This window comes from Mustela lutreola, chromosome 13, assembly GCF_030435805.1.
Source record: "Mustela lutreola isolate mMusLut2 chromosome 13, mMusLut2.pri, whole genome shotgun sequence".
Taxonomy (NCBI): Eukaryota; Metazoa; Chordata; class Mammalia; order Carnivora; family Mustelidae; genus Mustela; species Mustela lutreola.
Window position 1 is genome coordinate 66593694 of NC_081302.1, and position 26829 is coordinate 66620522.

General features: G+C 42.5%; 1 protein-coding gene and 1 long non-coding RNA gene across 3 annotated transcripts in view; one reads left to right on the top strand and one right to left on the bottom strand.

The window, feature by feature from the left end:
• The window catches only part of FREM2 (FRAS1 related extracellular matrix 2), a 160022-nt gene extending 147804 nt beyond the window's left edge, over positions 1 to 12218 (bottom strand). Inside the window, exons 1-2 of the mRNA XM_059144036.1 lie at positions 6790 to 12218; positions 1850 to 1939 (exon numbers count right to left, since the gene is read on the bottom strand). Coding sequence (XP_059000019.1) covers positions 1850 to 1939; positions 6790 to 11968 — 5269 coding nt within the window. The 5' untranslated portion in view covers positions 11969 to 12218. The remainder of the gene's footprint in view (positions 1 to 1849; positions 1940 to 6789) is intronic.
• Positions 12219 to 12648: 430 nt separating this feature from the next.
• LOC131813924 (uncharacterized) lies at positions 12649 to 26150 on the top strand. 2 transcript variants are annotated; one of them, XR_009347042.1, is made up of 3 exons: positions 12649 to 12846; positions 24903 to 25217; positions 25799 to 26150. It is a non-coding gene; the product is annotated as an uncharacterized LOC131813924 (long non-coding RNA). The 2 variants fall into 2 exon arrangements; XR_009347043.1 differs by lacking the exon at positions 12649 to 12846 and adding an exon at positions 19210 to 19387.
• Positions 26151 to 26829: the final 679 nt, after the last annotated feature.

Below are 26829 nucleotides of genomic sequence, written 5' to 3' on the forward strand. Positions count from 1 at the left end.
GGGGGGGTGTCTCTGCTCAGCGGGGAGCCTGCTTCCCCCCTCCCTCTCTGCCAGCCTCTCTGCCTACTTGTGATCTTTCTCTGTCAAATAAATAAAATCTTAAAAAAATTTTTTGATCTACTACACAGATTTGAATTATTTCAGAGCTCTCCTCTAAAGTTTACTGACGGAAGACTTTCCCATTTGAGCATCAAGATTCAGTAAGCATGTTTTTCTTTATAAATCGGCTTGCTTCTTAGAAATCGGTTTCATACTGATTCCTTTTATCCATACATAAAATATTAAACTATGATTTGGTTACTATAAAAATAAAGGCGTCAAATTTACTAAACATCTGGCCTCTAGGGAAAATCAAACAGCTGAACCTAAATTAACATCATTTTTTGCCTCTCTGGCACGCGCCCAGCAGATGCCATTTTTTAGAGCTGTGATCACATTATGTCCAGCGATATTTTAAACAAGTGCTATTTAATGCTTCACAAAACAGTGAAGGGAAGCATGTCATCTTTTTGAGATAGATGACATAATAGTGTACTTTTTAAAAAAAGCATCGTAAGAAAACAGATGACTAGATCCGAATCATTTGTTTTCTCCTTCCTTCATCTCTTACCCCCATATCCCCCTCCCACTTCCTGTGTCCTGTTCACACAACATATGTGCTTCCTGAGGTTCTTTTGCTTCTCCTGAGAGAACAGAGACATCTTTATGATGACTCTAGAAGTGGCCCATTTTTCTCCCGGCATACTGCATTAGGAAGAGAGCCAAACAGAGGGTGAACAGCAATCAAGGCGTTGGGGGACAGTGACAATGACATTGTTCAGTCATAGCCTATTCTCTGCAGTATTCAGACTTCACTGAGGAAAATTTTATTTTATTTTATTTTATTATTTTTAAGATTTTTATTTATTTATTTGAGATCGCAAGTAGGCAGAGAGGGAGGCAGAGAGAGAGAAAGGAGGAAGCAGGCTCACTGCTGAGCAGAAAGCCTGATGCGGGGCTCGATTCCAGAACCCTGGGATCATGACCTGAGCTGAAGGCAGAGGCTTTAACCCACTGAGCCACCCAGGAACCCCTATTATTATTATTTTTAAGATTGTGTTTATTTATTTGACAGAGAGAGAGAGAGCATGCGCACACAAGCAGGGGGAGCTGCAGGCAGGGGAGAAACAGGCTCCCCACTGAGCAAGGAACCTGATTTGGGGCTCAATTCCAGGATGCTGGGATCATGACCTGAGCCGAAGGCAGATGCTTAACCGACGGAGCCACGCAGGCGCCCCCACCGAGGAAAATTTTAGCTAGATTGTGCCACAAAATCCTCCAAACTAAGAAAATCATTAGACATACTGAGATTGATAAGATAAAAAACACATTTACTTAGCACTGATTTTCTGATAAATGCAATTATTCAACAGCATGAGTCCATACAGCACCCAAGTACAAATCAGCAAAAGGCACCCCCTCAGGGCAGACACATAGGGGTAGGCACATGGCTTGAGAGTGGAGCTGGGTGGATTCCAACATCCTCTTGCCACCTCAAACGGGCAGCATCAATTAGAACATATTCTGAACAACTGGACACGGGGATCCTATTTACATAGGTCTTTCTTTTAGTGCTTTGCAAATCCTAAGACAAAAATAATATAAGTGGAACATTTATCTATACTTGTTGCAGAGTAGTACTGTGTCAGATTAAGAACGTAAGATTATCTAGTGGCAAATAAAAAATTCACTCAGTATAAATTCAGGTGAACAGAAAAGGATACTTGATATCGATTCTTTGTAATGACGTCATCAAAGAACAACCAATAAAAGTCTCCTGGTTTATACTAACAGGAGAGTGAATACTTACCACCATCTTCAACTGTAAAATGGAACATATCACTTGTGGCATTGGCCCCGTCTTTTAAAACGTAGCATATTTTCATGTCATCAATGTCAGCTAGAAAATAACCCAAGAACAAGATGATTCATTACTAAGGTGAGATTGGTGACTCATTACTTATGGTAAATCCGACTGGCTCTTCTCTGTAATCACGTTTAGGTTTCCTAATTCCAAGGGAAGCAGTGCTATCTGATTTCTCCTCTCTCTAAGCCCCTTGATTTCAGCTGTCCCACGGAAATCTGATCCCTTACCCAAATAGAGTGCAAGAGTTAGGTTATAATAATAGCAAGGTATTGCCCCTCCCAATGTTATTTGCATGTTCATGCACCAAAGAAGTGACTGTCTAAATATGGAATGTCAGACTTCATGACAGGTGGAAAGGGAGATAGTCTGAGGCATGAAAGATTTCCTGACACTGCCAAAATCACACTCTTTTCCTCCCTAGAGGGTTGGCTCTCAGAGGAAAGAACATCCCTGCTCCCCTCTGGCTAACGTTTCTTACCTCATGCAATACACAACAGGCTGTTTTTAAGCTCTCCAGAGTTCGGAAAAAAAAAAAAAAATCAAGGATATTTTACATCCCAAAGAATGAAATAACTGTCATGAGCCCAGAAAAGAATTAGAAAAGAAAACATCTAACAAAACCTGAAACCTTTTTTTATAGTGAAAAGCTATTCTGCCTCAGGAACCCTCTTTCTTTTGCTTTCCAGCCCCGCTCTCAAATTTACCAGCACAGTTTGTTTTCAGTGATCGACGGACATACAACTTCAAAAATTTATTCATGCATTTTACCAATTCCTCTCCTAAAGGATGCAATACAGACAACATAATAAACCAAGAACATCCTCTTCTGTGATGCTCGGCAGCATGATGTTATCGACCTGGGTCAAGCAGTAAGTAGTTATTTCCAAGGCTACATAAAATCAAGTTCACAGCTCAGAGTAGTTTCCCCAGTGGTACGTAATGTTTGTGTGTCTCGAGTGGGCTCTGCAGTTTTTCCATCTTCTAAGAGTTCTTTCTACTAAGTTCATGCTATGAAGTCTGCCAGCATCATATATAAGAGAATGAATTTATGAAATAATAAGCTCAAGTGATGTAAGGTACTGGGATGACTCCATGAATTTCTGTGACCCCATCTGACACATGGGAAATGTACATGCTCCCTTGCCTCATACAGTTCTGAAAGGTGACTTGCTTACAATCCGACATTTGAAAATCTGATTTAATAGTTAATGGTAACTTCCTGTAAAAGGGCTACTAACAGATGAAGCAAGTTCAAGACATATTCTCCCCCCTTAGCATTTTATTCCTAACTTTGCTCTAATTTCCCCAAATTTCTGCCTAGTGTCATTTGTATCTTTCTGCATGGCTACCTCTCCTAGAAGGCAGAAAACTTCTGGGATTCTTTTTTCATCCTTTTTTTTCATCCAGTCCTTTGCTCAGGGTCTAATATTCAGTAACAGCTCAAACGTTTCTTAAAATGAAAGAGTCCAGAGGTCTGGTGGACCATGCTCCAACCACTACCTCCATGTGTGTGATGTTTTGACAGAGGTAAGGAGCAAAGCCCTTGCAGGCTCTTTACCTGTCTACTCCTACAACTCTGACCCCTTACAACCTTTTAATTCATCAGGAAAACTGTGCTTTAAGGGCACATCTTTAGCCTAAGGACAGTCTTCTGGTCATGTGGGGAAGACCTTTTTCCAAACTTCCCCATTCCCTCTTTAACTGTGTAAGAAAATCTAAAAGCTCCACCACAAAAAAAGAAAAATTCGTTAGTGTACCCAAACTCTACATCGTTGTTTTCTTGCAAAAGCTATAGTATTTAGAAGACAGTTTTGTTTAAACAAATCACCTCTTCAAAAGTGATTTCTTAAAAACTTTTTTCTTTTTCTTTTTTTTTTTTAAAGTGAACATGAATGCAATTAGGACATGCAGGTGTCAAATTTTCTGCCCATGTTAGGGCATGTAATATTGATAAGTTGGAACAAACCAAAACCCTTTTCATTTTCTTTATAACTCAGTTAGTAATTCAAGGTTCAAAAAAGCGACTTCTAAAAAAATCTCAAATAAGTAAAGACTTTGATCATACCACTGTTATTCTATAGGAAACTCTAAAGCTATCAAAAACATCACAAATTATATATAAACACTCACTTCTTAAAGCACAGTAGTATTAGGAAGATCAAAACCTAGTAGCAAAAAAAGATCATCTCCTTTCGGTAAACATCTAACAATTACCTGGATTTTCTTCTAATCACTGATCACACATCCGATTTATTTCAGTTCATGTATACAAGCATTCCATGACTTTGGGTTTTTGTTTTAATTCTAAGTTCACTGACATGCCTGGCAACCACACCCTGGTTCAAACTCTTTGGGGAAAATTTCTGAAAGTGATCTGTAATGTATCTCTCAGAAGACATTATTGTGTACTTATTGTAGAGAAAACAGTCTGGGTTCTTGAGACAAGTGATTTAAGCCCGGGATGAAGACAGCAGGGGCACCCTGCCAAAGACACATCATTGAAATAATTTCTCTAATTTGTCTAATTCTACCTTGTTAAGTCTTCTAATAATAAAATTGGATGAGGTTTAGAAATTAATGAATTTTCTTTTCCTAGGGACCATTTAGTGAATTGGTTTGGGAACAAACTTCTGTGCCCATATATGGCTAACTTGACTTAACTCAGCACACTGAAAATCCATCAAAATACAGCTCAGCTCATCCCTTCAGGATAACAGAAAAACAAAAACAGATCAAAGCTATTGTTATCCTTACTCAAGCTCCTGCGTTCATTTCTCCTCAAGACTACAGCACAGTGGTTTGACAGTGGAGCTTCCCCATTTTCCCTCAGCCATCTTGTCTCCAGAAACAACCACCCTGAACCAAACTGTGGCCTCCACTTGCTCAGATGAGCACTCTGTGATGAATTACCAACAGTTTTCCTAGGCAGCGTTTGGGTTCTTATCGGAATGTGCTCATTTCTCTTATAACCTGAAAAATGTATCTTCACTTTTTATAATAAACTGCTACTCTATATTTACAAATGACCATAAAGACTAATAATAATAAAGGTGAGTCCATATTGGTGTGAGAGAGAGAGAGAGAACACGTGTGCACATGCAACAGCCTCCCTCTGAAATGGTATGATTTAGGGTTTGATATTTAAGATATAATATTCCAACATTATCAGCTGTCAGGCCTACTCCATAGACTTTAAGTTAAATCGTCTGCCTGTTTTCATTGACAAATTCGATGACAAAATTCATCAACAAATTCATCGACAAAAAAAAAAATTTTTTTTTTAATCCTTAAAGTCAGATTACTTGTTTCAGGTCAGAGGAGCGATTTGAAATCACATTTTCTATCCTGTAATATATTCCTTTCATCCTCTTCACTTTCCATGCAAACAAACCAGTCTAAGATTGCATGGCATCTCTGTCCTCAGAAAGCCTTCACACAAAAGTTTCCCGCTGGTCTGGCCTGACACTTGGCACTCTGAGGTTTTCCTGTCCCTGCAGGCCCTACAATATATTCAGGCTTTCGGCCAACAATCAGGAGGTTGGAGTTCAGGGCTATTTGCCAGCATCTAAAACAGAGAAGCAGTTCACTTTAACACTAAACTTCGCGACACCCGTTTATTAAAGCCGTTGTTAGAGCCCAACACTGTTGCGGGAAAAGAACACCCCCACTGGGATGCCCCGAGGGTAAACTCCATCTCCACTCACAGAGCAGACACAGGAGAGATCTAGTTTCCATCCTGACATGGTGAGATTTTCATAAAAGCCACCCGTAGCCCTCTGTAGTGAAGGTCGCACGTTCTAGAGAACAGAGCCTTGCCTCTCAAGCCGGCGCACTGAATGGGCTTCCCCCTTCTGTCAGTGAGTGACTCTGCAGAGGTCACCTGCCCTTCCTGTCTCAGACTGTGTCCACACACAAAGAAAATTTAGGTTAGAAAAAAGCTTTAGCTTCAAGAACACAGGTGTTGGAGGCCACAGGTGTCTGTTACTGTGTTTGAAAGAGGAAACGAGAGGAGATCTGAAACAAGAAAATAATTTCCTCCTTCCGTCCTGCTGTTCAACTTGTTAATGTTATCTTCAGGTTCTTAATAACATGAATGTACATTCTGGTGATAGACATATTGTCTCGGACATCATTAAGGATGCTCTACGTGTGTGCGCGCACGCGTGTGTGTGCGTGTGTGTGCGATGGATCCATACCTTGTACATATAATTGTTATAACTCTACACCTCTCATGTCTTGCCTAAGTCATAAAATATTAGAGAAGAATTCTAAATCTAAAGTCATAAAATACTAGAGAAGAATTCTAAATCTAAGAAGTACGTATACATTTTTTTTTCAGTTATGAAGTTTCTAAGAACTGCAACAGGATTAGAACAATGCTCTCACAATTAAAGTAATATAGACTTGAAGGCTCTATTTGAATGGAAGGTGAAAATAACAGTAAGAAGAATACAAAGAATTCAGAAAGCACAACCTTCACTCAGGTGCCCAAATGCTTCATGAGTGACCTGCAGTGCACCCGACAGGCCACTCAGATGATGGGGGTGGGAGAGAAAGCAGACCTGAAGGGCTTGCTTCAGTTTTAATTCCCCTCCCCAAGACTGGCTCCAGCCTTGGCCGCATACCCTGTTGCTATCGAAAGATACTGATATTCCTGCTTCTAATGCAGGGTGTTGCAATGGGAATACGGCAAGAAGAGAGCTATTCTCCCAGAAAAGTAAGTCCCCACATCCTTCCCGCCCAATCTCTCTATTTCCCTGTCCTTTTCTTCCCTTGGACTCAAATTTGATCCCCTATTTACAGTATTTTCAGGAATAGCCGTACCCTCAGAAAATAAGACCTGAATTTTCCACTGGGTATAAGGAAATAAAAGAGTATCATACCTTGTGTAAACTGAGTCACGCTGTGGTTGCCTCTGTCCAGGTTGAGGAGATAGCCATGTCGAGGGGCCTCTGTCACAATAAACCTGAGAGAAAAATGTAGGCTGTCTCTGTCCTCTGCTTTCAATATTTTGCTTGTGATCATGAACCCCAAGTGACCAGTAGGCAGAGTGCGAAGTGTGGAGGCCCCCTTGTTCACGGTAATTTGGGGGACACTATCGTCAACAGCTAAGACCTGGATTTTCATCACTTGGGGTCTCCTTGTTTCAAATGTTGTATCAGGGAAAACATAGAACTCTGTATGGGAACCATCAGTCACCGTGAAGGAGAAGCTGTCTTCATTCGACTCAGTGCCATCATGTCTGTAGCTGATTAAGTTTTCATTCAGGTCTTGCTTGGTAAAAACCATGGTGGGTCTGGTGTTGTTGAACAGAAGTTGACCGTGAACAGGCACCTGGGTGACAATGAACTTCAGGAGCTTGTCAGGAGTATCTCTGTCTTCGACAGAGAGTTCAAAGGGAGTGATCAGCTTGTTTTCACCTTCACTGACAACCAGGTTATGGATGGTGACCACCGGCTTTTTGTTATCCACATCACTAATGGAGATACGGAACGTCCGGAAGACAGGGTTCCGGCCGTCGGTGACCTGAAACTCAAAGCTGTCCATCTTGACTTCGTCATCAGCTGTGTGGATGTAGTAGATTTTGTTGCCGGCTAGTTGGAGCTGAGTGAAAGATGTGATGGATGTTCCAAGTTGATCTGTGCACTCTAAGTGACCTCTCATGGGAGCCCTAGTGATGGTGAAGACTAAGTTTTCATCGGGACTGTTCAAGTCACTGGTGCTTAGTAGATCTGTTGTGAGGGTGACTTTGCCACCTTCTTTCAAGGATACTCCTTTGCTTATCACATCCGGGAAGACAATGTCAATGCTCCCAATGGAAACATAAAAGTAGCGATCTATGAGGGCATTTATTCCATCAGTCACATCAAATTTAATTAGGTCCCGAATGCCCTCTTGTCCAAAATGGACATACTGAATTAAGTTTCTGTCCACTTCATCCTGGGTAAAATTCATGCCTAGTGTGATATTTTCAAAGGCACCTGTAGGTTTTCGTCTCTGTAATAAGCCATGTCCTGGCCCATAACGAATAATATAAACCAAAGATTTGTCTTCAGAGTCCAAATCTGTTGCCATTAATATTTTGTTGTTGATAATTTTGGTTTCCCCAATTTCTATTTCTAGTCCGTTATTGATCATCATTCTGGGGGTCTCATCATCAACTGGGATAACTATAATGAGGACCATCCTTTCCACTGAGTGCTTACCATCTGTTAGTCTAATCACAAAACTGTCTTCCTGGGTCTCGGAGTCATCATGCTCATAAATAATGCTTGAACTCTCTATGATCTGATCCAAGGTGAAGCTTTCAACCAAAACTGTGCCATTTATCAGCTGGTTCATGATGTGACCTCGAGTAGGAAATCGGGTAATAGTGAAAGTTAGATCATCTGGGGGCATGTCAGCATCAGCGGCATTGAGGATGGGCGTATCAATCACCAGACTCATGCCCTCCATCACCATAAATTCTCTCATAAATATTTCTGGCTGTTCATCATTTGTGGGAATGATGACAATGGGGAAAAAATGTCTCTCTGAAAAGTTAATGCCATCAGAACAACGAAATATAAATCGGTCTTCCACAGGTTCGACCCCTTTATGGACACTCTGGACATAGTTAATATGACTCTGCCTGAGGTCTTTCAGGGTAAAGGCACTTATGGCAATTCCTGCTCTTGATTTCTCAGAGCCCGGGGCTGGAGAAATATTTTCAACATAACCGGAGGTAGGCTGGATAACTATAGTGCACAAGAGGTCATCAGTTAGTGAATCAATATCTTGAGCACTTATATGTGTTGAGGTTATAACACTTTTATCACCTTCCATGACTATAAACTGTTCACCTACAGAAATTTCTGGAGCCTGGTTATCAACTGGGAGGATGGTCACCCACACGGTAACTCCTTGGATAGTATTGCTACCTATTACCCATTCTTGAGACACATCTGACAGACTCAGGTTAAAAGAGTCTCCTCTGGGCAACAGGCCTATCTCACCGCTAGTGTGGGCATAGATGACAGAGCCTTCCAAGATGTCCTTTTGGGTAAACTGCTCTACTGGAACTCCGTTGACCAGGATTTCTCCATATAAAGGTGGATCTTCCAAGACAAAAGTCAACATCACATCATCAGTGTCCTCGTCAGTTCCCTTGATAACACCAGCAGTGATTTCAGTAGCTCCATTTTCAAGAACATCTAGGTAAGACCCCAAAGTGCCAGCAGGAAGGCTCAGCATGGGCCCCTCATCATCCGCCGGCCGGATGTTCACCCTGAGAGTGATGGGCACCACGTGGTGTCTGTCACTGACCTCCAAGGAGCAGCTATCAGTGAGAGACTCATCGCCATTATGGGCATAGGAAATCCGACCCTGTTTTATGTCTTCTAAGTGGAAGACCTCCCCGACATGCAGTATCTGTCCAGACACTCTCATGTGGCCATGTTTGGGCGCCTGCGTGAGAGTGAAAGAGATGTGGGCGACATCAGTGTCTACATCATTCACACGCAACTCAGTCTCACTCAAGACGTGGTGGCCCTTCTCCTGAATAGTGAAACCCGTGTTGAGGATCTCAGGTGGCTGGTTGTCTACTGGCTGCAAGTAAAGCGTGAAGGTGCCTGGAGCCACATTCCCAGCTTGATCTTCCACCTGGAACTGGAACTGGGCCACTCGGGCAGCCACTCCCAGTTCTTGCTCTGGAGGTCTGTAAGCAATTTTATGGTGGTTGATCTGGGCTTGGGTAAAATGGTTCACCACAACTGAGGGGTTGTCGGTCAGGACCAAGGTGCCCAGTGGGGAGGGCGAGTGGTTTTCGTCTGTGTCCATGGGAGGCTGGGTCACTGTGTAACGCAGGTCTCGGTCATCTGTGTCCAGGTCAGTGTAGCGCAGCCACTTCTTCCTCAGAGGGGTGAGCTGGGATTCCTGCACCACCATCCGAAGGGGACAGCCGCTACCCAGCTCTGGAGGGAGGCGATCCACAGGATGAATGCGTATCACAAATCTGTGTGGTCCAGACTGATTAGGAGGATCATGGTTATCCTGGACCCGAAATGTGAACTGGTCCATCACTGGCCCGGGACTGTGGGGCCCCGAATGCCTGTAGAACAGCCGCCCCTCGCTTATGTCCTGCTGCCGCCACTCTGTCACTGTTTGCTCATAGAATGCTCCCTGTCTCCTCCAAGGGCCCCTGCTCAGCTCCTCCTCCTCACGGGGAGGATGTGTTTGGCGGAGAAGCAGATGCCCTGCAGTCGAGGAGGGCAACTCCAGCACAAAAAGCAGCTGAGAGTCATCTGAGTCAATGTCAGTTGCACTTAGAGCAAGGGGCAGGATGGGCACTGTCTCACCTTCTGCCAGTGTCAGCCCTGTGTTAGCATTGAGGACTGGTGGCTGGTCATCCACAGGCACTAAGGTGATGGGGAACAGGAACTGCACCTGGTGCCTTTGTCCTCCATCCACCATTCGAAGGACAAGGTTGTCACTCAGTGAGCCATCTTTGTCATCGTGATGGTAGACCACCTGGCCAGCCGCTAGCTCAGCCACCGTAAAGGTCTTAGGGGCGGAGCTGCCATGGGTGGCACCCAGAAGGACAAGGTGACCATGCCGGAGCCCAGCCACCACCTCCAGCTGCACTGCCTCCAGGTCATCCTCATCGCTAATGACCAAGTTTTGTGGCCCACTGCCCGCAGGGCCTGTAAGGGGTCGGGACTGGCCCTCATAGAGAATGAGACCGGTGTTTCGGGTGACCACGGGAGCCAGTGTGTTCATGGGCTTCACCACTACCATAAAAGCAAAAGGGTCTGAGGCAGCTCCTTCCGGGTCCACTACCTCCAGCTCCAGTTCAAATAGCCGCTCCTGGTCAGAGTCCTCAGAGGGGGGCTGGTAGGCAATCTTCAAGAACCGCAGGTCCTTCTGAGTGAAAGATGAGAGGGGCAGGCTGCGATCATCAGTACTAACTAGGTAGCCCTGGCCAGGCTGGAAGGGAGAGGTGAGGTTGAAGATCAACAGGTCAGGGGGAGACTCAGCATCCTCAGCGGCCAGCATGTCTGGGGTCAGGGCAGTGAGTACAAACTGATCCACCTCCATCATCATCATGGCCACAAAACTGGGCTTGGGGGCGGTGTTCTCGGCCCCTCCTCGGATTCTCACCAGTACCTGGAAGTGCTCACGTTTCAGAGCAGGCCTGCTCACAGGGGAACCACGAGACCGCAGCTCCACCACCATGGGCACCCAGTCCCTGTTTGGGGACCGACTGGGGGCCGTGTGGCGGTAGCGCACGCCTAGTTCCTGGAAAGCTTTGCAGTCCATCAGGAGAGGATCCTGGGCGCCCCCCTCGCTGGCTCCACCTGGAACTTGCGGGTAGTGAAGGAGCTCCCCGTAGCGAGGCAGCGAGCTCAGGCCCGACAGGATGCCCACGCGACATTCTTCGGTCTCGGGCTGGTAGGCAAACTCCAGGCTCCGCGCGTCCAGGGCATTACTGGTCCCCAGCAGCTCTTCCACGACGAGGGGCAAGTTCCGAGTCACAACCTCTAGCTGGGTGAAGACCACCTCCACCTCCAGCACCAAGGGTAGCACTGCTGCCCCTCCCGGCGCGTCGTAGCGCAGCTGCAGCCGAATGCGATCCCGCGATGGGCTGCGCGCGCCCAGGTGCGAGTAGCGTACCTCTCCCCGGCCGAAGTCGCACGGGAAGCGCTTGGGATTCAGGCGGCCAGGCCTCTGGGCCAGCGCATCGTTGTCTAGCACGGTCACCGAGCAGCGGTCCCCCGGCTGCACCTGCAGCACCAGGTCGTGCAGCGGATCCAGCCAGACCTCGCGGCCGAAGGGCACCCGGAGCCCACGGTTCGCCAGCACTATGGCCTCCTCGGCGGGGACCCCTGCAGCCCCCGCGAGATCCGGGGACAGCAACGCTCGCTCAGGGGCAGCGGGCTGTGCCGGGACGCAGCTTACCGGTGACAGGAGAAGCAGCAGCAGCAACACGAGGAGGGGCGGCAGCGTAAGTATCTGCTGAAAACTGGTGGGGTTGGCCACCCCGCCGGCGCCGGAGGCGATCCCGGGAGTCCTGGCCGCGTGCATGGTCCGGGTGTTAGAGCTCGGACAGGTCAGCCTGAGAGAGCGCAGTCAGTCCCCTGGCAGGGAGCAAGAAACGTCCTCCGGAAAGTGCCAGAAACTCTGTACTCTGTAGCCGCGGCTGGGCCAGGATGGAAAGTTGCGCGGGGCTGGCAGGGCTGGCGCTGCAGCCGAGGCTGAAGCCCCCCGGCGATCCGCTCCGCCACCGGCCGCACACTGGCTGCGAGAATGAGTCCCTCCACTCCTGCTTTCCAGGTCCCGGGACCTAAAGCTTTGAGGGACCTAGCACCCCCTTACTCCAGTCTTCCCAGGAGGCCAATCATTGGTCCCGGGAGGAGGCTCCGAGTTGAGGGTTGGGTAGTGGTATCTGCCAATCAGTTCCTAGGGGCGGAGGCGGGGAAACCTGGCGGAGAGGAGGATATTCAAGGCTCTACAAGTTGTCCTGGAAGGGAGGGGTACTGGCTATCTCGAGGTGCCCACCTGTGCTCACGTTTCGCTCTGGGATGCCAGGGCTGCGGTTCCAGCAGAGGAGTCGGGACACGCGGCTGGGCTTGAATCCGTTCTTCAGCTGCCTGGGATCCAAGATTACCCATTTTTGCTCCCATCCCCTCCAATTCGTTGCAGTCTCGCGCGGGGGAGTGTGGTTATTGCTCACCGGGATTTGCAAACCCGAGAAGAAAGTTATTCGCAATGTCGCTTGTGTTTGAATCGAAACCCAGAGCAGTTTGGGAAGAAAGGATGGGGCTTATTTGCAAAAGAAGGACAGCTAGAATGACAAGCCAATGCTAAAGCAGGTTGCACACACACACACACACACACACACCCCGGGCCGCCGGAGTCTCCTTGTAAATTACGGGGAGGAGGGGTGCACAGTCCTTGGATTGGTGAGTTTTAAACAAGCCCCTCCTTTGCAACCAAAGTTCAGAGTAAAAGGGGGAAAAGGGGGGCCCAAAGGGGAGGAATATTTGGAATGCGTGAGAAATGCAGTCAGTCCGATCGGAATCGCGAGACTAGCACCAAAAAATAAGTTCTAGGGAATGTAGCCCCAGGCTCTCCCAAAGCAGCCGCGGTTCGGGGAGCTGTCGTTAGAAACGTTTCTGTTCTCTTCGCAGTAATGAGTCCGAGTACAAACTAAACCTACTTGTCAGCATCCCATTTCTATGCATGCCAAGAGAATTGATAAATATCCGGAGGGCGAACGAAAATAGGTTAGCTCCCATTTCTGGGAGCGGGTTTTTAAGTCAGAGTTTGAGCTCTTCCTGCCCCCTTGTGTCTGTCCGGTTTCAGAAGTGTTCGGATTCTCCTTCTGCAAGGTTTCTAACAGCACCCGACTCCTTGAAACGGGCGGGGGTGGGGGGGGGATAGCCCTCACAGTTAAAACTCAGCCATTTTCAGATTTGTTTCTTGAGCAGTCTTGTTTACCTATCCCGCTCAAGATGTTTTATTTTGAGAATGTTCTTTTCTCTTCAGTAACACAAATCAGATTTTTAGTTGGAATATAGAATTGGAATCATGGTCATCATGTCCTTTTCCTGTTTAAAAATAGTTTAGATTTGGGAAGGAAAAGTGTAAGAAACTGCTGTGACATTTCAAGATTCAGTCAAAATTGAAGATCTTCAAAGCACATTTCAGAAAGAAGTACTTACCTTTTTAACCCTTTCAGGTCATTCCCCTGAGCGTCTCCAGTCCAGAATTTTGATCTCTGCCTGGTACACTCACCGCTACCTCCCAGGTCACAACCCAGCGTGTATCCAGGATATTGCTGGGAAGCGTCAGATTCTGCTCCAGGAAGACCCCTGGGCCATGTCTGTCCCTGGGAGTTAGAGATGGGAAATTCTGAAATCTTTCAAAAACAAGCCAGAGAGAGAGAGATTAATTTAAAGGAGCCATTCATACCAGCAAACAAATGACGTTTAGTTAATTGACTATTAATTGAAATAATTCTTAATGCTTTGCACTTTGGGGGAGCTTTTAACTCCCACTTATGATTGATGAATACATTTCACAGTTTAGTACAAAATGATGAGCATCCAGGAACCTAAATGGGATGCGGCTGAAATTTTAAACATTTGGGAAAACCCCCATCCAAGTCCACTGATTTCCAATCACTTTGCATTATTATTTTATAGCTTCTTATAGTGGTTCATTGTTGCAAACAGAATTCAAATTCAGTGACAAGGGGAAATTTTACTCTTTCCTGTTCACAAATAAAACAAATGGAAAGATGCCAAATGAAATAGAACATCGGTTTCAGAATATGGTTCTTTATATATTATATTTCAAATTCTGGTTATTATGTACTTTGAAAACTGTCCAGTGGGAGCTGAGTGATTTTTATTTAGGCATTGTGACCCTGGGTCCTCTCTGACCAGAACCAGACCAACCGCCTGACCCTTGATGCCTCCCAGTGGCTCCAGGCTTTTCCTTTCTTCCTTTTAAAGTCCAACTCTGTTTGACTTGCAAGCAGATGATAAGATCAGCATTTGAAGTATGGTAGTATGCCTGAAGGGCAGAGTTCAATATTTTGTTTCATGGTAAGAAGAATACAGGTCCACAGTTATTTTTAAGTAGCCTAAGGAAATCAACAAACTATAATCTTTTTTTTTAAAACTCTTTAATTTAGTCTGCCTTGAAGTGATGGAATGATTCTTATGAATTATTATTATTTTTGGAGATGGGGTAAATACTTTCGTTATTTGTTATCAAATAGAAGGTAATCACATAGAAGGTAACACATACTGTTATTTGGTTAAATGTGTTTTGCATTCATAGTTATTGACAAAATAGTGAAATATTAAATTCTTATCTCCAAGCAAGCATTATTGATGATGATAATTACTCTTTAGGATAAATACCTCAGTGTTAAAAGGTTTCTATACTTCAGTGGCAAGGAAATATTATTTTATGGTCAATAGTCTTAATATCATAAGGAATTAAATAAATTAGAAAACTTGTAATATTTTAAAATCTGAGCTAATTATTCAGTGCTCCTTTGGTTATCCTTATAAACACGGTGCATCTTCTGGGCAAAATATCTTTTAAAATAAATTCTTAAAGTTGCTTAGCCTGTGAAAAACACACTAAAATGTGTCCTCAAATCAACCTCACTTGACCTTAGCCAAAAGGCCAAGAAGCAATGTGTCCTCAAATCAACTTAAAGCTGAAATTATTCATTGTTAAAACTTAAATGACCTCTGACCTAGGGTTAAGCTCCAGAGAACTTATTTCCTAAAATAAAGGAAGTTATGTGATGAATTCAAGATACAGGCGAGATATTCAGGTGTAAACTGGAGGCAGGTCCGGGACTCTGCTTAGATTTACATCTGGTTAAATTCTGAACGTAGCATTGTCATTCAGAAGTTTATTTCACTTTTCTTATATCACTCTCTTGACCTGTAAGACCCCCATAGAGAAGATGGACACCTGTAGAGTACTCACAGATGAATGATTAAAGCTTTATGCCGGTTGTCTTAAACAGTGCTCAATAGAATTTTAGTCTTTAATGGCCTCAAAACCATTGCTTGCCCGTAAACACCAAACTTGACTGATTGCAGAGCAATACTGAAGGGGAAATAGCCCTGGGCTGATTGACCAAGACTGGGTCCTCGCCTCCGCTCTGACATCCACTAACGATGTGACTTGTAGCAATTCTCTCTCTTTCGCTACTACAGTCTTCTTAACTGTAAACCAAGGGGGACAGCCTTCTCGGACAAATTCCCTTTTGGTTCCCCTTTGGTTTTGATGTTGGTGCCATGGGACCGAATTTATGGATCACCTGCCATTTGGCTTCCTCGTGTTACTTTTTAGATTACTGTGCTCCTTCCACCTGCAGTATGCTCCGTAACACCCTATGGGACTCAGTCAGAAATGAAGAGCCATACTGACCTTGCAGACCGCTTGCTGGAACTTTCTCATTTCATAGTCGAGGAAACAGAACCAAGAAGTTTAACACCTCAGAGTGCACGGGTGGCTCAGTGGGTTAAGCCTCTGCCTTCCGCCCTGGTCATGATTGCAGGGTCCTGGGATCGAGTCCCGCATCGGGCTCTCTGCTCAGCCAGGAGCCTGCATCCCCCGCCCCCTTCTCTCTCTGCCTGCCTCTCTATCTACTTGTGGTCTCTGTCAAATAAATAAATAAAATCTTTAAAAAAAAGACTCTGGAGTGGAGCTGGAAAGGCAGAGAGATAACCAGCTGACTGCAAGGTTAGTCTTCATTGCCCTACCTAGTAATTTAGTCTTTAAGGATGAAGTCCAATACTTACTCCCCCATGGAAATTTTGTTCATCTACCCAGCATAGGATGAGCTATGTGTCCTTTGACTCTCTATACCACCTCCTCCCCTTTTTGCCACATGTTTTTGCTTCTATCTCTCTTACAGGATCCCTCTGACTGTCTGTTGGGCTGTAGTCATCTGAGTTCTTGTGCCCTTCCCTCTTTTGAAAGCACCCTGAGCCCACAGCCTGCCTGCACTTATCCTTTACCTTCTTAAAGATCTTAATAAATAAATATTCACTGCATGAAATTAGATCACAATTTCTTATTCCCCAAGCAATTTCACTTGAAATAGCTCAGCCAGATTTCACAACGGCTTTGCAAGGTGACCAGGTTTGTTACTCAGTTTTCTTAGTAGTAAGCAACAGAAACGGATGGGCTGAATTAAGCAAAAAGAAATGAAAAAAATAGTGGATTGCTCCCATCATTTCTGGAAAGGCAGCAACGTAAGGCTCAGAAAAGTGAGCGTGAACCCAAAACCAAACCTTCTGCTTGGTGATGGTCTGTGGGGACAGCACTGAGCCACTGCTGGACGCTGGAGTGTGCAGGTGACGCTCCCACTCTGGCCAGCACTTGATGTGAGTCAACAGCACTAAGACCACTGCCTCCCCTGCTCCTGGGCTCAGATGTCACTGCAGCCAATGCCCAGTGATTTTTCTTTCTCTGGCACGGTAAAACCAGACGTCCAGGCAAGACTGGCTTATCTAAGCTTCAATCGTGGGCCCCGCACTATAGCTGCCAAGGCATGGGGGGTATGTGTGTCTGGCCGTTTTGGCATGGGTTTGAGTGGCTCCCATTCCCTCTAAGATTCGTACTATGGGAATTTCTTACCTAGAAGAAAGAAATTCATGTTCCATGGAGTCAGTTACTTAACCCAGTCATAGTGGGTTAAGTAACAATGTTACCATTCTATGTTTGAGTAAAACAGACATAGCAGGGATTAGTGATTTCTTTTCAGGTTCATACAGTTATTGGTAAAACCAGAATTGGGGTGCCTGGGTGGCTCAGATGGTTAAGCATCTGCCTTGGGCTCAAGTCGTGATCTTTGGGTCCTGGGATGAAGCCTCTCCTCTAACTCCCGGCTCATCCCAGAGTCTGCTTCTCTCTCTGCCTCTCCCCAACTTGTACCCATGCACACTCTTTCTCTTTCTCTCTCTCCAATGAATAAATAAAATCTTTCTTAAAAATCAGAATTAAATAAAGTAGATAAAATAAATTAAATGAACTAGAATCCACGTAGTCTACTGTAGGCTGCTTTTCCTTTTACACCCCCAAATAGACCATTTTTCACTTTTAAAAAAACATTTGCAAGATTTCCTACTTTTTTCTACCTCAGAGAAAGGGTTTTTGGGTACTGCAGAGTGGGGAAGTGGTTCAGGATAGCCTTATCTCCTGACAGCCTTTGGTAAGGGGAATTCCTGGATGTCCACACTCGGGAACCTTGTGAAAATCTTTCCTGTTGTGGCAAGTCATAAATGGAGGAGGAAAGCGGGGAGGCCAGCTCCCTGTGGCCGCAGAGGCCTGCGCTGAGCCAGCAGGAGCAGCTCTGCGTGGCCTGAAGGTCAGCACAGAGTCCTTACTTGGCAGCCTTTAAAATAGTTTTCCCAAACATTTGGCTTGTCTCTTGTAGAGATCTTTCAAGCCAATGATCCTGGGGCATTAATATCCGTGGATTTTCCACTTGTAAGTTTTCAAACAAAACTCAGAATGAAGTGGAATTTAAACACAGTAGAAGCAAGAGACCACGACTCAGCTGAACCAACAATGACTTAAACAAAGAACAAATAAGGGAAAAAGCTCTTCTCTTATTGGATTTAAATTTTTTTAAAAAATGTTTTTATTGCATGACTTCTGTATGTTTCTTACAGCAATCTTATTTTTTTTTGACTCTTACTCTTACTCTTACTCCATGAAAATGGTTGCTGTGTCCTTAGCTTATACCACGGGGGACTTAACAAAAGGCCCGCTGAAACAGAGTGCTCTCTCCTGTGTATGTCTCACATGAATTAAGTTCTGTAAGACAGAGAAATGAAGAGATAATTTTAAATTAAAAAGAAAAAATCTAAGTGACACCTGAGTGGCTCAGTTGGTTGAGCCAATGCCTTCGGCTCAGGTCATGATCCCAGGGTCTTAGGATCAAGTCCCACACTGGGCTCCTTGCTCAACAGGGAGCCTGCTTCTCTCTCTGCCTCTGCCTGCCACTCTGCTTGCTTGTGCGCGGTCTCTCTCTCTCTCTCCGATGAATAAATAAATAAAATCTTAAAAAAAAATCTATCTAGTTTTAATCTGAGGTAAATAGTGCATACACTCCTAGAGGGGAAAAAGCTCCTTTACTTGAATAACTTTAATCAGAAATACAAAGTCATAACATAAAGAAATGATCACAGGCTTGTTTTCAGGAATTATTATATAAGGTGAATCAATTTTTTTTTTTTTTTAGATTTCTTATTTATTTATTTGACAGACAGAGATCACAAGTAGGCAGAGAGGCAGGCAGAGAGAGAGAGAGAGAGAGAGAGAGAGAGAGAGAAAGAGAGGAGGAAGCAGGCTCACTGCAGAGCAGAAAGCCCGAGGTGGGGTTGGATCCCGGGACCCTGGGGTAATGACTGGAGCTGAAGGGAGAGGCTTTAACTCACTGAACCACCCAGGTGCCCCAGATAGACCATTTCTTAAAAATGATTTTATTTGATAGTTTAACATTTTCTACGAATTTTGTCTTTTACTTTTTACTTACGAATCAATCTCCAAGACCCCATTTTCAGCAAATTTCTAGCTTTGACTGGAAAGATGCTGGCCTTGTTCCTGCCCATGCCATGCCCAGGATCTCAAGCAGTGTTCCCAGATCACTCCCTGGAGATCCAGTCCTGTTATGTTTTGGCAAGTCCCCCAAATTCCAGTTCCTCATCCCCTACCTCCCTGTCTAGCATTTAACTTTCACCATCTCGATAAGAGGGTCATTTGGCTGCAGCTAGAAATCATCCAAAGACAGAAAGCCTGCTACTTGGGGCGGAAGTCAGGTTGATCACTGAGCAGCTATAACTTAGAAAGCCCACCTTCTCTCAAGCTGAAAACTGCCTTCTTGTGATTTTCATCTGTTCTCTTCTCTGGCATGAAACGGATTCTATCCACTCCTTCTTCCACATGGCAGCTTTTCAGGTATTCCCGGGTAACAATCCTATCCTCACCATGTTATCTTTTCTCCAGACTAAACATTGCTGCTTCGCTCAGCTGTTCCTTCTGACGCATTCCCCAGATCCCTTGCTATTTTGTTTGCTGTATCTTAGTGTCTCTTTTATTTTTATTTTTTAAAATTTTATTTATTTTTTCAGTGTTCCAAAATTCATTATTTAACAATGAATTTCAGTGTCTCTTTTAAAAGGTGGCACCAAAACCTAAGTACTAAAGTTTTCTTGGGATTGCATGACTAGTAATTGACAGGGTTGGGATTGGAACGCAGGAAGTTTAGATACAGGGATTGGGTTCTTCTGTACTAGACAATCCTATCTGGCAACACTGTGGCTCAGTTCTTTGTGGTTTAGTGGTATTTTCAAGTAGAAGAAGCCACACTGTCTTCCGAAACATAGTTTGACACAGTAGAAGGAAATTAACAGGAAAGATCCCCAGCTCCATTTTTCTCTTTCAAATTTTTGAAAAAGAAACAAAAGAACAGCAAGAAAAATTTAAAAAGGAAAAGAAAAGAGGAAGAAGGCTAAGTTGTGAAGGTTGTGTATGCTGTTGTCACATTGGTTGGAAAGGAGTTAGTTTATTGTTTGTATATTGGTTTCCAGTGAGTAGATGATATTTTTATTTCTTTGAAGTCCTCATTGCAATTTCAAGAATGTACACTAGGAACTAATCCAAAGTTGAATTAAGCTCTATATAAATAAGGATGTCTATGATAATATTATTGATCTTAAAGAGTCACAATGAAAAACCAAGGGTCTAAAAGAAAATGGAAAGATTAAAGAAAATCAAGTATTCATTATATTGATTCCTTATATTGGTATGCGGGTTTTAAAAATGATAATTATGTGAGCTAGCAACATGGAAAACGTTTAATATGAAATATGTATAATATGATTCAGTATTTGAAAGGAATACATAACAAGAACTGAAGTAATATGCAAAACAGAAAATCATTGCTGTGCTATCTTGGTGGTTTGTGGATGGGACTTTTTAACTTAGTTACCATATTTGTTGAATATATAACAAAAGAAATTTACAAATTAAGTAGTTTATTCAGATTTGTTTTATAAAAGCTACATCAAAATATTTTGAAAGGTGAACCAAAGTCCCACTCTTGAACTAATTCGTACAATAATTCAACATATTTAGGCCTAGATGCCTAAGATAAATATTGGTCATGCTATAAATTGTAATTCTTCTTCTCCCTTCTCTTAAGATATTGTCTTGCATCTTAATAGCAGTTATTCTAATAATAATAGCATATACAATATGCCTTACAATGAGCTAGATTGTAAATATTATTGCCAGAAATGTATACATTTTCTTGCTATCATAAAATTTCAGTTGGGCTACCTCTAACATGTTTGTCAGTCTTTGCACTTTACGACAGTGAATCAGTTGTAATTGAGGGCATAAAATGAAATGTGGAAGGTAAAGTTTCATAACCAATATCTTTACTCAATAAATGTATGTATATGATTAAAAGGTTTTCAATACAAAGCATATTCAAAGTAATGTTATTTATTGAGCTTAAAAATCTGAGAATATTGAGGTGCTTGGCTGGCTTAGTCAGTTAAGCGTCAGATTCTTGATTTTGGCTCAGGTAATGATCTTGGTGGTGTGAGGTCGAGCCCCTTGATGGGGTGTGCATGAGTTTGGAAACTACTTGAAATTCTTTTCTCTCCCTCTCCTTTTGCCCTCCTCCACCTCTTGGTGCATGTACACACATGCCCTCTCTTTAAAAAAAATCTGAGAATATCAATTATGTGGCTTACTAACCTCTATATAGAGTAATATTGGAAATAATTTGTAAACTGTTGATTCGGTTACTTAGTGATTTCTAAAGTTCCTACAAGAACATCTCTTTTCTCTTCCTAGCTTTACACTTACTTCTTCTGTGTGAGACCTTAAAAATGTTGCTTATTTTCTGTTCTCTGTGCTCTTTGATTATTTAAAAAAATAAATTTTCACTGAACAGATATATCATTATAGCTTTATGGGAAGGATCAATGTATTTGTGTTACCTTTAAAAATAGGCTTTAACACATGAAAAAGTGCTCCACATCACTCAGCATCAGGGAAATACAAATCAAAACCACAACGAGATATCACCTCACACCAGTCAGAAAGGCTAAAATTAATAAGTCAGGAAATGACAGATGCTGGCAAGGATGTGGAGAAAGGGGAACCCTCCTACACTGTTGGTGGGAATGCAAGCTGGTGCAACCACTCTGGAAAACAGTATGGAGGTTCCTCAAAAAGTTGAAAATAGAGCTACCCTACAACCCAGCAATCACACTACTGGGTATTTACCCTAAAGATACAAATGTAGTGATCCAAAGGGGCACGTTCACCCGAATGTTTATAGCAGCAATGCTGACAACAGCCAAACTATGGAAAGAACCTAGATATCCATTAGCAGATGAATGGATAAAGAAGATGTGGTATATATACACAATGGAATACCATGCAGCCATCAAAAGAAATGAAATCTTGCCATTTGCGAGGACATGAAAGGAGCTAGAGGGTATTATGCTTAGTAAAATAAGTCAACCAGAGAAAGACAATTATTATATAATCTCCCTGATATGAGGAAGTTGAGAGACAACATTGGGGGTTTGGGGGATAGGAAAAGAATAAATGAAACAAGATGGGCTTGGGAGGGAGATAAACCATAAGAGTCTCAATCTCATAAAACAAACTGAGGGTTGCCAGGTGGGGGAGGGGGTTAGGGAAAGGGTGGTGGGGTTATGGACATTGCGGAAGGTATGTGCTATGGTGAGTGCTATGAAGTGTGTAAACCTGACAATTCACAGACCTGTGCCCCTGGGGCTAATAATACATTATATGTTAATAAAAAATTTAAAAAATTTAAAAAATAGGCTTTAAAGTATAATGCCTATATCCAACATTTTGAGCAAAAATTTCAGTCTTTCCCTGAAGAATCTATACTCAGGCTGAATTAAGTGACTAAACTTACTTAAATGTGTAAATGTAGTTGACTTTTGTAGATAATTAAAATTGTGTAATTAGATTTGTTATGGAAAATTTTGAACTCTTATTCAATTTAGCTTTGTCAAGATACATTATTACAGACACCCACCTGAATGCACAAGAAGGTACAAAATGGATATAAGACAGAATGTAAGACTTAGGATTCACTGATAAATGACTTCACACAATATGATAGGCAAATGCTGCCTTTTTATATATGAGCTAATGCTATTGAGTCCTAGGCTATGACTCAGTCCATTCCTGTCAACTTCAGCTCATTAACTCCATGTTCCGAGCAAACAAAACAACACTAGGAAATCAATTTAGATGCATATTTTATATTTAGATGAATATGTTTATTTAACAAGTGGTATTATTATTATTCAGAATACTTTGCATTGCTAGGGTCAGATGATTAGGGTGGCTACAGAAATAAGGAGAAAAAGATTAGAACATTTGGAAGTAAGAATGTGTTCATTAGAAGTAATTTGAGAAAATAACTGAGTGCTTACTACGTGCAAGGCTAATAGCTGAGATTTGAATGAATATAGGAAGGAAATCATTTATCATTAATGTAAATATCAGTTATATACAACAATATGTTCATCTTACTTGAAATGAGTGAATATATTTTAGCTTAATGCTAAATCTAATACATTTTATTTTATTTTATTTTATTTTTAAAGATTTTATTTATTTATTTGACAGACAGAGTTCACAAGTAGGCAGAGAAACAGGCAGAGAGAGAGGAGGAAGCAGGCTTCCTGCTGAGCAGAGAGCCTGATGCGGGGCTCGATCCCAGGACCCTGAGATCATGACCTGAGCCGAAGGCAGAGGCTTAACCTACTGAGCCACCCAGGTGCCCCCAAATCTAATACATTTTAAAAACTAACTCAACTTGAAACAAATTTTTCTAATCGTTAGTGGGTTTGTTTGTTTGTTTGTTTGTTTGTTTTGGTTGTTTAAGAGAGAGAGAGAGCGTGGGCATGAGTGGTGGGGGGTGATAGGGAGAGAAGGAGAGGGAGAATCTTAAGCAGATTTCACCCTCAGCTCAGACCCTAATGCGGGCCTTGATCTAATTACACTGAGATCATGACCTGAATCAAAATCAAGAATTGGTTGCTTAACCAATGGAAGTCATCCAGGCACTCCAGTGTTACTGTTTTCTTTTTGTAAAATGTAATCATATTTTTTCCTACTACTTATAAGAATATTCAGGTTTCTCTGGGGTGCCTGGGTGGCTCAGTGGATTAAGCCCCTGCCTTTGGCTCAGGTCATGATCTCAGGGTCCTGGGATTGAGCCCCACATCAGGCTCTCTGCTCAGCAGAGAGCCTGCTTCCTCCTCTCTTTCTGCCTGCCTCTCTCTGTACTTGTCATTGCTCTCTCTCTGTCAAATAAATAAATAAAATCTTTTAAACAAAGAATACTCAGGTTTCTCATGCTCCTTGTTTTACAACTTAAGAAAGCTAGAATAATAGGCAACTAGAAGAACAAGAATAGTGGACTCTACTGAAGCAATTTCTGGATTTCCTTAGAGTTTTCAAATTCATATTGCTTTGAACTTAATGCACCTATTGTTTTCCATAACTTACACATGACTTTCATCATTGGCATTGATTTCTTGAAAAGAAAAAGTAGTTTTTTCCTTCCTTTTCAATTGGTTTCTTTGAATTTTCTGACTTAGTGCATCATAATAAGTATGCAGCATTAATAAGATCAGTAAATATTTCTTATATGCCTATTATTCATGATTTTGAGCTTAGCGATGGTGATTAAAACCTTGTTCTAACCTTTAAAGATATGACATCAAATTGAACAGACCAGACTGGAATAATTAGAGGGGACTATGGGACATTAGAAGACAAGTAAGAATAGTATAAAATTGGATAGTGAATATTGCAAGGTGGATTAATGACTATGTTGAAGGGGAAAAAAAAAAGATACTTCAGGAAGCGGTAGTGAGAAACAGGAGGTTTTAATGAAGGATGTGGGCTTGAGTTGGAAGTCAAAAGATGAGTTTGGATAACTGAAGAAAGAGAGGAATGCCACAGGCCAAGGGAGTGCATGAGAAAAAAGACAGAGGTTTGGTTCGACCTGCACCTGAATCGTGATAGTCATGGGGAAAATTGGCTATTTGTTGGTATAAAGAAAAATATTGATGAATAGGCTGTGCTTCACTACAGCTCAGGTTAGAGGTTCACTAAAACAGTAACCACCAAGTATTGAGATTTGAAAACTAAATGAGAAGTAGCTATTGGAGATTTGGAAAGTGATGGATGATTAAAGTAGTATTTTAGGAAGATGAATCTGGCACCCAGCTCTCTGCATGGTGACAAAGAATGTTAGTGCCTAGGACATCTTTGCAATGGAATGACTGGTGTCCCCTCAGAGATCAGGAGAAAGAGGAGGGAATAGTGTGTTTGGAAGTAAAAATATGATCATGGCAGGTCATATTTGAAGAAATTATCACTAAATGTTTATTGTAAGCAGGGGACGATGCTGAGAACAAACAGAAGCATAAGGCGTAAGGAAGAGAGAAAAATTCAAGACAGCTGTCCCGTTTCCGACTGGAAGAGTGGAAAACAGATTTCATGGGGAACAGAAGAGGAACTGTCGTGCCTCGAGCATGTGGGAAGACTTTAATGGGCTCAAAGAACTGAAACTCAACACGATCTAAGGAAGAAATTATGCCCCAACTTTTTTCCAAAAGAACGTGCATTAACATCCAGTATACATAGCCACATCTTCCATATTACTACATCTACCATCAAAGGAAGGGAGGCTATAATTATATACACAAGGCTGGTAAGTTTCTTTGATCTATTCCTGGTGTAAAACTTGTGTTTAAAGATACTTACAATGGGCTCTGCTTATGGAGAGTGGCTGTAATGTCTCAAATTCCAGTGGGCATTTTTCTTCTAGCTCTTTGCACTATTATTTAGATTTTGAAATAATATAATTACAGTATTTCAAATGTCTACCTTGGGACTTCAATTCAACAAGTTACCTTCTTTTCATAATGTAGCCCAACCAATACGTTTTATCCTTAACTCTTTAAAACTAGACTGGGTACAAAGTTTTCTTTTTTTTTTTTTCTTTTTGCCAAACTAATATTTTATGACACACTCATGCTTATTCTTCTTAATGCCTCGAGATTCCTGCATGTTGATATCTGTCTGGCTATGTATTTGACTACAGCTTTCCAGTGTGGGTGGATGGCTTTTGTAAAAATATGCAGTTAAGCTAGATGAGTCTTAACTCAGAAAAAAATATACATATAACTTTGGGTTCTGTGTTTTATCTAGAAACATATTGCTTTTATAGGTATGCTGATATAGGTATATGATATAGCAGATTATCTTTTTTTGTTTGTTTTTTTGCCTTAGGCCACGATGGAATTTCTGACTTAGCTGCTGACTGTCTCTGTTCCCGGGGGCCTGTGGCCCACAGTACTCACGGTATTATTGTGTTTCCAGATAGGCTGCTGTTGGTGTTTAAAAATATTATCTTAGGGCTGCCTGGGTGGCTCAGTGGGTTAAGCCTCTGCCTTCAGCTCAGGTCCTGATCTTAGGGTCCTGGGATCGAGCCCCCACATCGGGCTCTCTGCTCAGCAGGGAGCCTCGTTCCCCCTCTTTCTCTGTCTGCATTTCTGACTACTTGTGATCTCTCTCTCTGTCAAATAAATAAATAAAATAAAAGTAAATAAAAATATTATCTTAGATGCTGGTTCCCCTGTGCTGACCCCTGATTATAGGAGAGCTATTGAAAGAACTATATATATATGTATATATACATATATATATATATATATATATATAAAACATAAAAACATATATATTGTATGTAATTGAAACATTAAAAGTTTATAAAACATTCCTCATTTTGAGAGAGTATTACTATGATGTCATCTGGGAGTCAATGTGACTGAAGGTAGTGGCATGTTAGAACTATAAATATCAACATATTTCACAAGTGTTCCAGATAATATTAGATAGGGGAAAACCAGGCTATTAAAAGAAGGAATTGATGCCTCCAAATGAAAGCAGATTCTAAATATGCTCTCTTTCTTGGAATATGTTGCCTGCCCCCTGTGCTGGTGATGTGAATAAAGGAAGAGAACTATTGGAATATCAGAATCCATTTGATGCCTCCAAAAGAAGGCAATCAGTTCCTTTTCTAATATCATTGTAATGACTTAATAGATTTTCATCATATTAGAAAAATCGCAACAATTTTATGGCAAGTGGTAGCTCTGATTTATCTAAGTTCTTAAAAACTAGCAACAAAAACCAGGCGGTCTGAAGGAGGTATAGAAAATACAATATTCCACTTTGCTATTGGCACTCATCATCGGCCCAGTCGTACATTGATTACGTGCACAATGTTGAAGCTGGGGCAAGGATTCTGAGCTCTGGGC